The sequence below is a fragment of the Sinocyclocheilus anshuiensis genome, unplaced genomic scaffold (assembly GCF_001515605.1).
Source record: "Sinocyclocheilus anshuiensis isolate Anshui unplaced genomic scaffold, SAMN03320099.WGS_v1.1 scaffold393, whole genome shotgun sequence".
In the NCBI taxonomy this organism is placed as follows: Eukaryota; Metazoa; Chordata; class Actinopteri; order Cypriniformes; family Cyprinidae; genus Sinocyclocheilus; species Sinocyclocheilus anshuiensis.
In genome coordinates, this window is record NW_015536501.1 from 2025772 (window position 1) to 2039438 (window position 13667).

At 37.5% G+C, this 13667-nt stretch overlaps 3 protein-coding genes across 6 annotated transcripts in view; all 3 read left to right on the plus strand.

Moving 5' to 3' along the window:
* tpst2 (tyrosylprotein sulfotransferase 2) overlaps positions 1 to 3616 on the plus strand; it is a 13961-nt gene extending 10345 nt beyond the window's left edge. For both annotated transcript variants that reach the window (XM_016488213.1, XM_016488222.1), the window contains exons 3-6: positions 1461 to 1778; positions 2151 to 2349; positions 2436 to 2486; positions 3046 to 3616. In XM_016488213.1, the coding sequence (XP_016343699.1) occupies positions 1461 to 1778; positions 2151 to 2349; positions 2436 to 2486; positions 3046 to 3084 (607 nt within the window). In that variant the 3' untranslated portion in view covers positions 3085 to 3616. The remainder of the gene's footprint in view (positions 1 to 1460; positions 1779 to 2150; positions 2350 to 2435; positions 2487 to 3045) is intronic.
* A 391-nt stretch (positions 3617 to 4007) lies between these two features.
* LOC107689593 (polyubiquitin-C) lies at positions 4008 to 6223 on the plus strand. The gene is given in 3 exon segments (XM_016487639.1): positions 4008 to 4081; positions 4776 to 5453; positions 5455 to 6223. Coding segments are annotated over 2 exon segments (1350 nt in total). The 5' UTR covers positions 4008 to 4081; positions 4776 to 4782; the 3' UTR covers positions 6134 to 6223.
* A 2469-nt stretch (positions 6224 to 8692) lies between these two features.
* The window catches only part of LOC107689579 (scavenger receptor class B, member 1), a 16614-nt gene continuing 11639 nt past the window's right edge, over positions 8693 to 13667 (plus strand). For all 3 annotated transcript variants that reach the window (XM_016487609.1, XM_016487616.1, XM_016487625.1), the window contains exons 1-5: positions 8693 to 9077; positions 9851 to 10011; positions 12183 to 12324; positions 12411 to 12614; positions 12721 to 12816. In XM_016487609.1, the coding sequence (XP_016343095.1) occupies positions 8952 to 9077; positions 9851 to 10011; positions 12183 to 12324; positions 12411 to 12614; positions 12721 to 12816 (729 nt within the window). In that variant the 5' untranslated portion in view covers positions 8693 to 8951. The remainder of the gene's footprint in view (positions 9078 to 9850; positions 10012 to 12182; positions 12325 to 12410; positions 12615 to 12720; positions 12817 to 13667) is intronic.

Here is a 13667-nt window from a genome sequence, read left to right on the forward strand (position 1 = left end):
CCAGATTGTCATAGCAAAGTCAGAATTTCCTCTCCTAGGTTCACGAAACGGTCGTCCATAAAATGCATTGCTGTTCTGTTGTAAGTGATCTTAAAGATTCCTAAATGCATCTACTTTCGGAAGGCCAAATAAAGTGCTTTTGCTTTCGCCTAGAAACACACAGAGTCCCCCTGACATGGCTGCTTCAACACTAACTGCGGTTACTGAAACCACGCCTTCTTTCTTTGCGTGCACATTTGGGCGCATTATGCAAATATTCCCACATAGTGACCTAGATATGTGGGGGCGTGTTAGAACGAGCCGTTTTAGGGGGGTGTGGCAGAGTCTTAACTTTGATAAAGAATATCTCTTTGGTTTTGAGACTTTAGTCTTTGCAACTTCAGGGATCTTATCTATTCACGAACAGCTTGTAACACTCCAAAGAGAAAGGAAAACTTGAAATCGCATCATATGACCCCTTTAAGAAACTGTAAAAATCTTTTTGCTGATACAATCTAAAATTGATTATTTAATTTTATTTTAAAAGCTTTGCACAAAGACATTTGTAGTACTATGAAAAATATATTTACATTTGCCATCACTGGGGCCAACATGCTTTCTTTAAAAAAATGTAAAAATGTTGTTTATACAATCTAAAATTTAGCATTTTTATTTATAATTTATTTATTTTAGTATTTTTTTAATTATAATTTTTTTCAATTGTTATTATTTTAATTATATTTAATTGTATTTTTTAAATGTACATTAGCACAGAGTAAATAATGATAAATATATGTGATCATGGAGCACAAAACCAGTCATAAGTCGCACTGATATATTTGTAGCAATAGCCAACAATACATTGTATGGGTCAAAATTAGCGAGTTTTCTTTTATGCAAAAAAATATTAGGATATTAAGTAAAGATCATGTTCCATGAAGATATTTTGTAAATTTCCTACCATAAATATATCAAAACTTAATTTTTGATTGGTAATATGCATGGCTAAGGATTTCATTTGGACAACTTTAAAGGCGATTTTCTGAATATTTTGATTTTTTTGCACCCTCAGATTCCAGATTTTCAAATAGTTGTATCTCATCCAAATATTGTCCTATCCTAACAAACCATACATCAATGGAAAGCTTATTTATTCAGCTTTCAGTCGATGTATAAACGATGTAAAAAATGAAAATTCAGCTAACACAGGAATAAACTAGATGTTAAAATATATTACAATACAAAACAGGTATCTTCAATTGTAATAATATTTCACAGCACTGTTTTTAATGTTTTTTTTTTTCCGATCGTTTCCATAAAGGTTTTCACATAGATTTACTAGTGCATTTTTCTTCAACTGGGAAAACGTCTAAAACAAAGGCATTGTTTTGTGCTGCCAAATCCTTTTGATTTCTAGTTTCTTCCATGTCATTTGAGTCATTCTGTCGCACTCCTCATGCCATCATCATCTGTCCTTCCAGCTCTAAATTCCTGCTAATGCTCAGAGACGGCCGGGCGTCTGTGCACTCTATGATCTCCAGACGAGTGACTATCGCTGGCTTCAACCTGTCCAGCTACAAGGACTGTCTGACTAAATGGAGCAATGCAATCGAAGTCATGCTCTCCCAGTGTATGGCGGTCGGCCGGAGTCGCTGTATGACCGTCCGCTATGAGGATCTGGTGCTGCAGCCGCGAGCCACCATGCAGCGTGTGCTACACTTTCTGAACTCACCTTGGCATGAAGGAGTGCTTCATCATGAGGAGGCCATCGGGCAGCCAGGAGGGGTATCGCTGTCTCGGTAGGGCGAAATCATATTTAAAGGGATAGTTCAATTCTGTCATTGTTTACACACCCCCTGTATGGGTTTCTTTCTTCTGTTGAACATAAACAATTATATTTTGAAGAATCTTGGTAGCCAAACAATTGACGGTACCCATTGACTTCCATAGTATTCATATAAGTCAATGGGTACCATGAACTGTTTGGTTACCAACATTCTTCAGAATATCTTCTTTTGTTTTCAACAGCTGAAAGAAATTCATACAGTTTTGGGACAACTTGAGGGAGATTAAACGATGACAGCATTTTCATTTTTGGGTGAACTGTCCATTTAATGTTTTGGGTTGCAGGCCTTCTATCCTTTTCTGATGATCCTCACTTTGTTTTTAAGAACCGAACGCTCCACGGATCAAGTGATCAAACCAGTTAACCTGGAAGCCCTCGCACGCTGGGTAGGCCACATCCCAGCAGATGTCCAGCAGAACATGGAGAGCATTGCGCCAATGCTGCGCAGGCTGGGATACAACCCCAATGCCAATCCACCAGATTATGGTCAACCAGATCCGGAAGTGATCAACAATACTCAAAGGGTATATTCGAACACAGAACACAGTGCAGCTCAAGGATCAGAGTTGCTATTATTCAGTCATAATTTCCATTTGTCTGTCTTTCCTAGGTACTGCGAGGAGATTTTAAAACTCCCACGAGCCTGAAAAGATGGGCGCAAGTGAGTGCATGCTTTTAAGTTGTATCATATACAAAACCGGTTGAACACGATCTACTACATGCCTTCTGTCATCAAAAGTTTATATTTGTTTAGCAAGTAAAAGGCCTTTTCTAAAAACCTCCCCCAACTGCACCAAATTGCATATTTTTGCTCAGTTTGGGCCTGTTTCTTCTTTCTCAAGTATGAGCTCCATGTTCTTCTATATCATACTATATGAGCCATAAAATCCTGATGTATCGAATATGATACTCAACAAAAAGTGAATATGCACATTTTCTTTAAATATTAAATATTTGTCTAAAGGTTCAATAAACTGTTCCTTAAAAAAAATATATAGTGATTTGAGTGATTTCTGGTTGTTGTCATTGCAAAAATGGCAGAAGTTGGTTTAAGAAATATTTATTTATGTATGCAACTTGATTTGGTGTTTTGTTATCTAATTAAATGACATTATATGTCCCAATACTTTCTGTGGGCACTGTGTAAGTCTATATACTATGATTAGGCTGCATATATGTCCTTACACACATTAATTTTGAAAATATTAATTGTTTGACAGGTATCTCCAAAGTCAGTTTCTAAAGGAGGCCGAAACTGAAGAGAGTCCTACATTGATTGCAGTATGTGCTCGTGTTCAGCCTTGGATAATTCACCACCATTTTGTGCCATGAAGGCCTTTCACAAGATACAGAGCAACCTGAGTAGGAAATAATGAGCATCGTTATTATGCAATAGCTGTGGTTACATGGGGTCTGATTTTGACATAGCCAGAATCTATTATAATAATTAGGCAACTAAATCCTATTATGTACCAAAATGTTGTAATGTAATAGATTGATGTCAAAGAAACAAGCCTCACACGGACACTGGACAGAGATCGACATTTTTACTACCTGATGCTCTCAGAAGAGTATTGTTTACTTTGTTTATCGAACAAAGTTTACCATAAATCAATTACACTGGACTTTCTGAACATTGCAGTTTTTTATGTCTTGTTTTGGGAAATGAGAGCGTGACGTAGCGCTCAGTGTCGCACTGAATGCTGTTGCTATGTGCCTGCGTGCATTTTCTTGACCTAGATATTAAATTGAGCCATTTTTCTTTTCCGAGTGCCAAAACGCCCTGTTTTCCCTCGGGTTTTTTTTTTTTTTTTAAAGTGAATTCTTCCAATAAAAATATTCATACAAATTCGGCCAGTGTGTTATTTTCAATCCTTGTGGTCTATTTGTTTTTATCTCGAAACATTTAATCAGAGCCGACCCTGTGCAGTGCATCATATCACTCCGCCTGTCCCCAAACCCCCACGAACACATACAATAAACATAAATATCTGTTTTACGTCCACAAAACTAATTTATAAAATGCGCATTTGTATATCTTCAACATAACACATATGCTGGTGCTTGCCACAAAACCAGGTTTTCAAATTGAATGTCTGCAATTGTTTAAATAGTGCGTTGGGCGTAGCGGCGGAAGGATACAGCGCGTTCTGTATAAATAGCCGGAGCTTTTGTTTTGAGCTCTTAGATTCGCTCCCGTGACGAGAAGAAAGAGACTCACGCATTCCGCACTCTTCCAGAAAAGAACATTTGTTTGTAAGTATGAAGTAAAATATACACAAACGACGCCAGTTATATCGCTACTTAAAAACAACACTATTTTATTTGGATTGAAGCGTTTGTGGAGTTATATAAACGTGTATCTTTGAATGGGCTAACTCGTTAGCTTTTAATGCTAGCAGGCCTGGTCGTTTCTGTGGACTAAATTCGTCCGTTTTTGTAGCTTAATGTGGCTGAATATTAAAATACTAAACATCGGTGTGTTTTCTGTATGTTTTGTGCGCGTTAGGTAATTTTGGCAGGCAATTATGTTATTCCGCGAAACAGTGCGGTGAGGTCGGTGAATCGCAATTCATCTGCGTATTATCTTTCAACGATCTCTGTCAGCAGTCGACACGTCGTTAAACATTTACCTGCTCGTAATATAACTAATTAATTGTCATGTATCTGTGGTTATTAACGTTTTGTTCCGTTGTTATTGTTTCTGGCCATTTTCTGAGGTAAAACATCGCCATTTTGTTTTCAATCGCCCATTTGTTACGCCCAGCCTCACGGCTGTGTCGGCCATCAGTTTGCTGTTATACCTCCTTTTGTTTTGCTTTCTTTTGAAGAAATTTCTAGAAAATTCTTAGGTTTGTCTAACAATACTAAATTAACCTGTACTCGTTAGGTTTTCACCAATGCAGCACATACGTTTGAAGTTAATGAATTTGAATATCTTTGTTTTTAGCGTAAAGATGCAGATCTTTGTGAAGACGCTGACTGGCAAGACCATCACCCTCGAGGTTGAGCCCAGCGACACCATTGAGAATGTGAAAGCTAAAATCCAAGACAAGGAAGGCATTCCTCCTGACCAGCAGCGTCTGATCTTCGCTGGCAAGCAGCTGGAAGATGGACGCACCCTGTCCGACTACAACATCCAGAAGGAGTCCACTCTCCACCTGGTGCTCCGCCTCAGGGGAGGCATGCAGATCTTCGTCAAGACGCTGACTGGCAAGACCATCACCCTCGAGGTTGAGCCCAGCGACACCATTGAGAACGTCAAGGCCAAGATCCAGGATAAGGAAGGCATTCCTCCTGACCAGCAGCGTCTGATCTTCGCTGGCAAGCAGCTGGAAGATGGACGCACCCTGTCCGACTACAACATCCAGAAGGAGTCCACTCTCCACCTGGTGCTCCGTCTGAGAGGTGGTATGCAGATCTTCGTGAAGACCTTGACTGGCAAGACCATCACCCTCGAGGTTGAGCCCAGCGACACCATTGAGAACGTCAAGGCCAAGATCCAGGATAAGGAAGGCATTCCTCCTGACCAGCAGCGTTTGATCTTCGCCGGCAAACAGTTGGAAGATGGACGCACTCTGTCCGACTACAACATCCAGAAAGAGTCCACCCTCCATCTTGTCCTGCGTTGTGAAGACCTTGACTGGTAAAACCATCACCCTCGAGGTTGAGCCCAGCGACACCATAGAGAACGTCAAGGCCAAGATCCAGGACAAGGAAGGCATTCCTCCTGACCAGCAGCGTCTGATCTTTGCTGGTAAGCAGCTGGAAGATGGACGCACCCTGTCCGACTACAACATCCAGAAGGAGTCCACTCTCCACCTGGTGCTCCGTCTGAGAGGTGGTATGCAGATCTTCGTCAAGACGCTGACTGGCAAGACCATCACTTTGGAAGTTGAGCCCAGTGACACCATTGAGAACGTCAAGGCCAAGATCCAGGACAAGGAAGGCATTCCTCCTGATCAGCAGCGTCTGATCTTCGCTGGCAAGCAGCTGGAGGATGGACGCACCCTGTCTGACTACAACATCCAGAAGGAGTCCACTCTCCACCTGGTGCTCCGTCTGAGAGGTGGTATGCAGATCTTCGTGAAGACCTTGACTGGCAAGACCATCACCCTCGAGGTTGAGCCCAGCGACACCATTGAGAATGTCAAAGCTAAAATCCAAGACAAGGAAGGCATTCCTCCTGACCAGCAGCGTCTGATCTTCGCTGGTAAGCAGCTGGAAGATGGACGCACCCTGTCCGACTACAACATCCAGAAGGAGTCCACCCTCCATCTCGTCCTGCGTCTTCGTGGCGGCAATTAATCTGCTCATGTTTAATATACAAGTCTTGAAAGTTATCAGACCAATTCCAATTTCCTTTGTTCCTCTTAATCATTGAATAAAGTTCTGGCATTCCTGACTATCGTTTCCTGCCTCATCTCTGAAATCATTCACAAAATGGTCACTTAAACATTAGTTTTTAAGTTTAAAGTTAAAATGTTTACGTTGAGGGGCTTTTAAAATATTGGTTTATGTATACAAGTAGTTTAATGGTTTTTGAAGTCTAAATTGTAAACTTGAGTGGAATTCTCATGTTTTATTTAATTTGGTAGTTGCGTTTCAATAAGTTTGAGTGGAAATGTTAACATTTAAAATCAAATTAAAATGAATAGTTGAAGTAATGCTAAACTTGTGTAGTGTAGAGACCATATTTAGTCGAAAAATACTAGTAAACTTTGCAAACAATTGCAAAAGCAGTAACGTGAAATTAAAGTAGAAAAATTGAATTTTTAAACTAGTACTCCCATTTGCAACTGGAAAATAATTTCTAGCATATTGCGGTGTCCTACAGATTGCAGTTATTAAACAAGCCTCTAGATGTCACCACAGGCTTGTGAAAAGGTTGCAGCCATTGTGGACCCTTTAAATACTCTAAATTTTGGTGTGGCTCTCTTGTAAACGTCTTCTGTCTGACCCTTGAGTCATGGTAAATGCAGGTTCCTTACGTCTTAAAGTCCTTTTCAACTCCTGATGGCCTTTAAGTACTTTGTTAATCTGGGCTGCTTGAGGGCAACTGTTTAATGGTTTAACTACATTGTAAAATATCACCCTTTAGAGAAATTGAGAATTGTCTATATTGCACGAGAATTTTTTTTAGCTTGCAGTAGGCTATATTGTTATGGTGTTGGGCGTAGATAAACATCTTTGTTTTGCCACTTTTCAGTCCGTTTCTTCAGGCATCAGATGTTTTTCATTGAAATTGACCAGCAGTACTGCCTGGAGACGGTGCGTCTTGAGCAACCTTAGGTTGTGTGTTGCTTAAAGATACAAATCAACCTTTGTGTTAGGTCAACCGTCGCTGAATTCTGCTGCTCAACTCCAGACTATCACAACGTCTCGACTACTGCATTGTCGTTTCTGTTTACAAAAGCACAGACAAAGCATCCGATATCTGCAGGAATCAGTCCAGCTGGGTCTAACAAAAATACCTATGGTTTTCTGAAAACATCGCTGCACGAAATGATAAACAAGCCAAGAGCTAAAAAACCCATACCTATATAAAGCTGTTGATGTTGGCTTATTAAATGAGAAATGAGAGTTCAACATAGTTACTGAAGAACTGCTAGAGGCGCTGTAAATACTTTTTGTGATGTTTAAAATGTGAGATTCATCTGGTTTTAACCTGCTGTGCTGACATTAATAAGCCTTTTAATTAAAACTTTGAAATGGACCTGCCTAATGAGTATATATCATAGTGTGACTGGAATTAAATTGTTTCTAAATTTAACACGGTCAGCATATAAGGTTAGTTGAATAGTTTCTGCTGCGTCACAGTGTGTATATATATATATATGAGTTATCAGTGGCAAATACTTATCCAATAAAGATACAATAACACTTCTTCCAGCAGCTCTGTTTGATCATGCTGCTTTAACATAATATGCCATGTTTTAATGACAGTTTAACAGTACAAAAATAACTGCTTTTTGCAAGCTTTTGCATTGGAACTTATATTTGTACCAAACTTTTTATTCATATAAAAGAAAATCTAATTACTTATTCAAATGACAAATTACTGTATTGACAGCATAAACACAACATATGCAAATTTATTAACATGAATAGGATGATGTTCTAAATGCATAAACAACAGAAAATTAAATACGGATTAATTTCAATACAGTTTTTCGATGCACAGCATTTGACATCAACAACCATATGAATGTGAGGCCTTTTTATTTCCTTTTTAGCTGATAAATCTGTTTATTGTGCTGTTCTATAGTTGTATTTATATTATTTGCATTTCATTTTTTTCTGCTGCCATGCATTTTTTTCTATCTATCTATCTATCTATCTATCTATCTATCTATCTATCTATCGTCTATCTATCCATCTATCTATGTCTGTCTGTCTGTCTATCTATCTATCCATCCGTCTGTCTGTCTGTCTGTCTGTCTGTCTGTCTGTCTGTCTGTCTATCTGTCTGTCTGTCTGTCTGTCTGTCTGTCTGTCTGTCTATCCATCTGTATGTATGTATGTCTGTCTGTCTGTCTGTCTGTCTATCTGTCTATCTGTATGTATGTCTGTCTGTCTGTCTGTCTGTCTATCTGTCTGTCTGTCTGTCTGTCTGTCTATCTGTCTGTCTGTCTGTCTGTCTGTCTATCTGTCTATCTATCAGGAGTCCAAATACGTTTGGGGCCACTGTATGCATGTACATATTGTGTGCTTCTTGTAAACATTACTTTTAAATGCTGCCTAATAAATAAAATGAATTAGTGGATTAGATTTTCCAAATAGGCTAGTCTCTTATCCTTCATTGTGGGAGGCGTGTGTAACTACATTACCCAGAAGTCTCTGGCATATAGGTGGCGCTTTGAGCGCCGTAAACATGGTAAAACAGCAAGAGCGCTATAAAACCTGCAGGATTAGAGAGCCGGACTTTACCATCACTCACAGCTGTAATGTACACGATCATAAAGTCAGCAGAGCATTAATAACTCAATGGCCAGAGTTTTATGGCTTTATCTTGTAGAAGTGATAGTGTGTTCAGCCGTCACGCTTTGAGTTCCCTGCGCTTTCCAGAAGAAATCACTTTATTCTCAAAGCTCTGCGTGTGTTTGTGAAGTGAACTGTGTGGGAAATGCGGATGGCGGTGTCTAAATCTACATTATCGATCGTTTTTATAGTTCTGGGAGGTTTGGCGGTTTTATTCGGGACTGTGCTGGTGTTTGTCGGACCTATTATAATAGACGATCAAATAGTGAAGGTAAGAATACATCTGACAGGTGCAAGAGACGCACTAATTAAACATATTTGCATATTTAAATAACATAAAGTTACAAAAACACGTGATTCAGTGTCGATAAGCCTCGAACTGAGCTTGATATGACTTTCTTGCCTTAAAAACATAAATAGGAACTACCATTAAGTTATTAAATCATATAGCATAACTTTATTATATTAATAATAGACTACAAGTTTAGATAGTTGTGGTAGTCGTAGTTTGTGCGTAATCAACCAAATTGCCACGCTGTTAATGACGCCTTTGTTTTAATTCCTTTACTGTGAATTTATTGTTATTTTTAATTGATGTGTTGTTTTGAATTTTTTAATAATGTATTGTATGTGATGATGCTGAAAATTCAGCTTTGCATCACAAGAATAAATTACATTTTTCAAATCTATTAACCTAGAAAACGGTTCTTTGAAATTCTAATAATGTTTACGCAATATTGCTGCTTTTACTGTAACTTGATCAAATAAATGCAGTCTTGGTGAACATTTCAAAAACATTTCAGAAGACTTCAACTGAGATATAAATTCAAGACTAAAATTTCTGTATATCTGTAAGAGACTTTTTTTTTTTTTTTTGTGGTGTGACATACTTTAAAAAAAATACAGATATTCCATGTTGTCCCTCATAAAAGCCATAAATCTGCATTTAATAATTAAATATAAAGATGAGGTTTTAAGTTAAGCTGTTTTAAATACAGCATACCACATTTGGCCACTAACCACATGGACATCATATCTTTACAGAATGTAGAGATTAACCCAAACAATGGACTCTCCTACACTATGTGGAAGGACATCCCGGTTCCCTTCTTTATGTCTGTATATTTCTTTCATATTGTCAATCCTGATGAAATCCTAAAAGGAGAAAAGCCCACGGTGGTACAGAGGGGGCCGTATGTGTACCGGTAAGAATTGTGTTCCCTCTTTCTGTAAAACTACTTTAAACCAGTTAAAATGTATTTTGAAATGTTCAGTATGAATCACTTGATTGGACGTGACTGGACATACAATATAATGTTTGTGGATGTTCAGCCCTGTGACACTGAAGTTCATGGTAGGTTAGCCTGTGGGCCCCAGACAGGTTTGCATGTGCATTCGGTCAGTTGTCCAAACAGGACCATCATGCAGTCTGTTTTTTTCTTCCCTTTAGGATATAAATTGTCCATCCTGGAGTGATTTGTAGCGATATAACTTTACACAAGACTTGGGGGTTAATTAACTGGTCAATATGAATCTAAAAGCATTCCTCTTGTCCATATAACCTGCCCTAACATGATGTAATGTAACGTAAGGGCCTCTTTCTTGGACTCAAGTGACCTTTCGTACAAAGAGGTTTGTCTGCAGTATGCTCTGGATCTGGGTCTGTTTAGTGGCCTTAACCTTACCTGAAGGGCTGAAAAAATATGTAAAAAAAAAAATGCATATAGAAATATTTTTCTTGACAAAGATCTAGGAATAGACAAACTAAATCTTATTTTTAATTTGAACAAGGATATGCATTTGTGTTGGGATTTTTACATTTACAAGACACTGTTGCAGTATTTTCCACAGTCGTGACTTCTACGAGCCAGGACGCAAGGATTTTTTAGTGTGGATTCACTTATTGTTATCCTTTTTCTATTCTTTTATTTTCTTTATCTCTAATCTGAATCTGTGCAGTTTTTATTAAAGAGGAACTGTGATCCTACCCTCGAGTTATGCATACTAGAGTTTGACTGAGTAAAAACAGACAGTGCTGGAACTGAATGAGAATGAGGAAGCTCCATATCCAGGATTAAAATAATAAGATTTATCATAAGATCATTTTGGAAACCCAAATTTTCAGCACAACATACTCTTTATTTTATTTTAGTTTTTATGTTTTGTTTTATTTTTTGCACAACATTGTATTTTTCTAATATTTTGTTTTATAAATCTCAGTAGTGCTTTTTAACTTAAAGAATTTAGAATTAAAATATGAAGATCATTTTGAAAATATCATTTTGAAAACCCAAATTTATTAGCACAACATATTTTTTGTTTTATTTTAAGTAGCACAGCATATTTTATTTTATATTATATTTTATATCAGTAGTGCCTTTCAACTTATAAAAATTAAGAATTCAATTAATTAACAAATTCCTCATAAGATCATTTTGAAAACCCAAATTTATTAGCACAACATTTTATTTAATTATTTTATTTGCTATGCTTCATTTTATTTTATTTTTAATAATATTTTATTTTATAAATATCAGTAGTGCCTTTTAACTTCTTAGAATTCAGAATTAAAATAAGAAAATTCCTCATAAGATCATTTTAATAAATCCAAATTCATTAGCACAACATATTTTTTATTTAATTCTTTTTATGTTGCACAACATTTTATTTTATATAATATGTTATTTTATAAATATCATTAGACTTTTAACTTGTATGAAATCAGAATTAAAATAGGAAGATTCCTCATAAGATCATTTTGTAAATGCAAATTTATTAGCTCAACATATATTTTATTTTATTTGATGTTGCATAGCGTATTTAATATATTTATTTATATCAAATCTGAGTCTATAAATATAAGTAGTGCCTTTTTATCTTTTAAGATTTCTTATAAGATTCCAAATTAATTAGCGCAACATTTTTATTTTATTTTATTTTTGAACAACATATTATTTAATTTCCATATCAGTCGTGTCTTTTAATGTCTAAGTTGTATTTCATGTATGTAGTATACGTCTGTTGGCATGTTGTTTGGAGAGTAGTTGTTTTAGATCAGATCATTTTGTGGTTTTAACATTGGTTGTTTTATGTGCGTTCCTTTCCTCCATCATGACTGAGTGGCTTCTTTTTTTTTTTTAGACAAGGCACATGACAAATGTTTGTGGTAGTGACTTACCTTTGAACAAATCATGCACTTGCATTTTGCAATCCGAGCGGGGGGCCGCGAGTCTTTTTGTGTGACTTTCTAACATGCTGACCGAGAACCTCAAAGTGGTTCCTCAAAAAGCTGAATTTTGCTGTGTTAGGATAATATTGCTGCAAATCAGCTGGCTAAGTCACATTTCTCTGTTGTCGTGACTCATATCTGTTTCAGTGAAAACCGTTGGAAGGACAACATCACATTCCATGACAACCACACCGTCTCGTATAAAGAATTTCGGCAGTATTTCTTTGAGGAGAGCATGTCTGTGGGAGATGAATCTGACGTGGTCACCATCCCTAACATGCTAGTGCTGGTGAGAATTCACGCCCGTGTATTGAGCTCACCATGAAAAGCAATTGAAAGAACTGTAACACGTTGGTTTTTCATTCACGGTTGCAGGGTGCATCAGTAATGATGGAGAATATGCCATTTCCTGTACGCTTGCTGCTCAGCACCACGTTCAAGACCTTCAACGAGGGACCTTTCTTGACAAAACCAGTTGGAGAACTCATGTGGGGTTACGACAGCAAGTTGGTGGACTTCCTGAACAAATACCTCCCTGGAATGCTCCCAACCAGTGGGAAGTTTGGCTTATTTGCTGAGGTGGGTGTTTTCTGTGTCTTGTCACTGGAGCTTTGTCAGCAGTGATGATTAGTTTTGTGGGTTTTAGCCTCATTGATTTCCTTGCTTTGTTTTGCTCCATATATAGTTTAACAACTCCAACACTGGACAGTTCACTGTCTTCACTGGCCAAGACAACATCCGGAAAGTTCATATGGTGGACTCTTGGAATGGCCTGAAAAGTGTAAGCCAAATGTCATTTGAGACCATAATAAAACAAAAAACACAAGTTCCGTTCCAAAACACTAGTTAGCTGCATACTAGGGCCTGAAACTGCATGAACTTCACACCTTGCATTATTAAAATGTGCATATATTGCATTGCCAAAAGGGTTATAGTCAACAGTAGGGCTGGGTAAAAAATATCCATATCTCGATATTAATCGATTCTCATTTTTACGGAACGATATCGGTTCTTAAATTCCAAGAATCGATTAGTCTAGTCTGTTTTCAGTTAATGGACGGAACATTGAAGGGCACTTCCCATCCAATATATAGCAATAAGCATTGTGCTTTGGTACTTTTAATATGAAACAAAGTCTCAGATTTCAAATTCTGTCCATTGTATTGCAATATTCAAACAATAAATGCCGTTTTGGCGCTGTTTAATGTGGAGTGACAGATCGCTGTAGTGCCTCAGATCAACAGACGCGGTAGAACTGATCGTCTCCTCCACATTAATACCAGTTTCAGCACAAAATAAACATGACTAAACATCCGAAGGTAAGTTAAAAGAAAGAGTACGACTTTACAATCTGTATCCTGTCTCATGTAATCTCTCAATCAGTGTTTCAGCCGCGCAAAGACGTCAATAGCCTATAACGGCTTGTAAACAATGTCAGGTAACGTCACATTTACCTCAGAAAAACATATTCGGTGACCATAAACTCATTAGTCAGATAGAAAAATAAACTGTAGAGAGGGGCATTTTGCTAAATATATGTACCATATAACATATTCATTATACATTTTACCGTTCTTCAATGTTTAATTTATGTTTGAATAAATCCATCAAGTTTTTATGACAGCCACCATT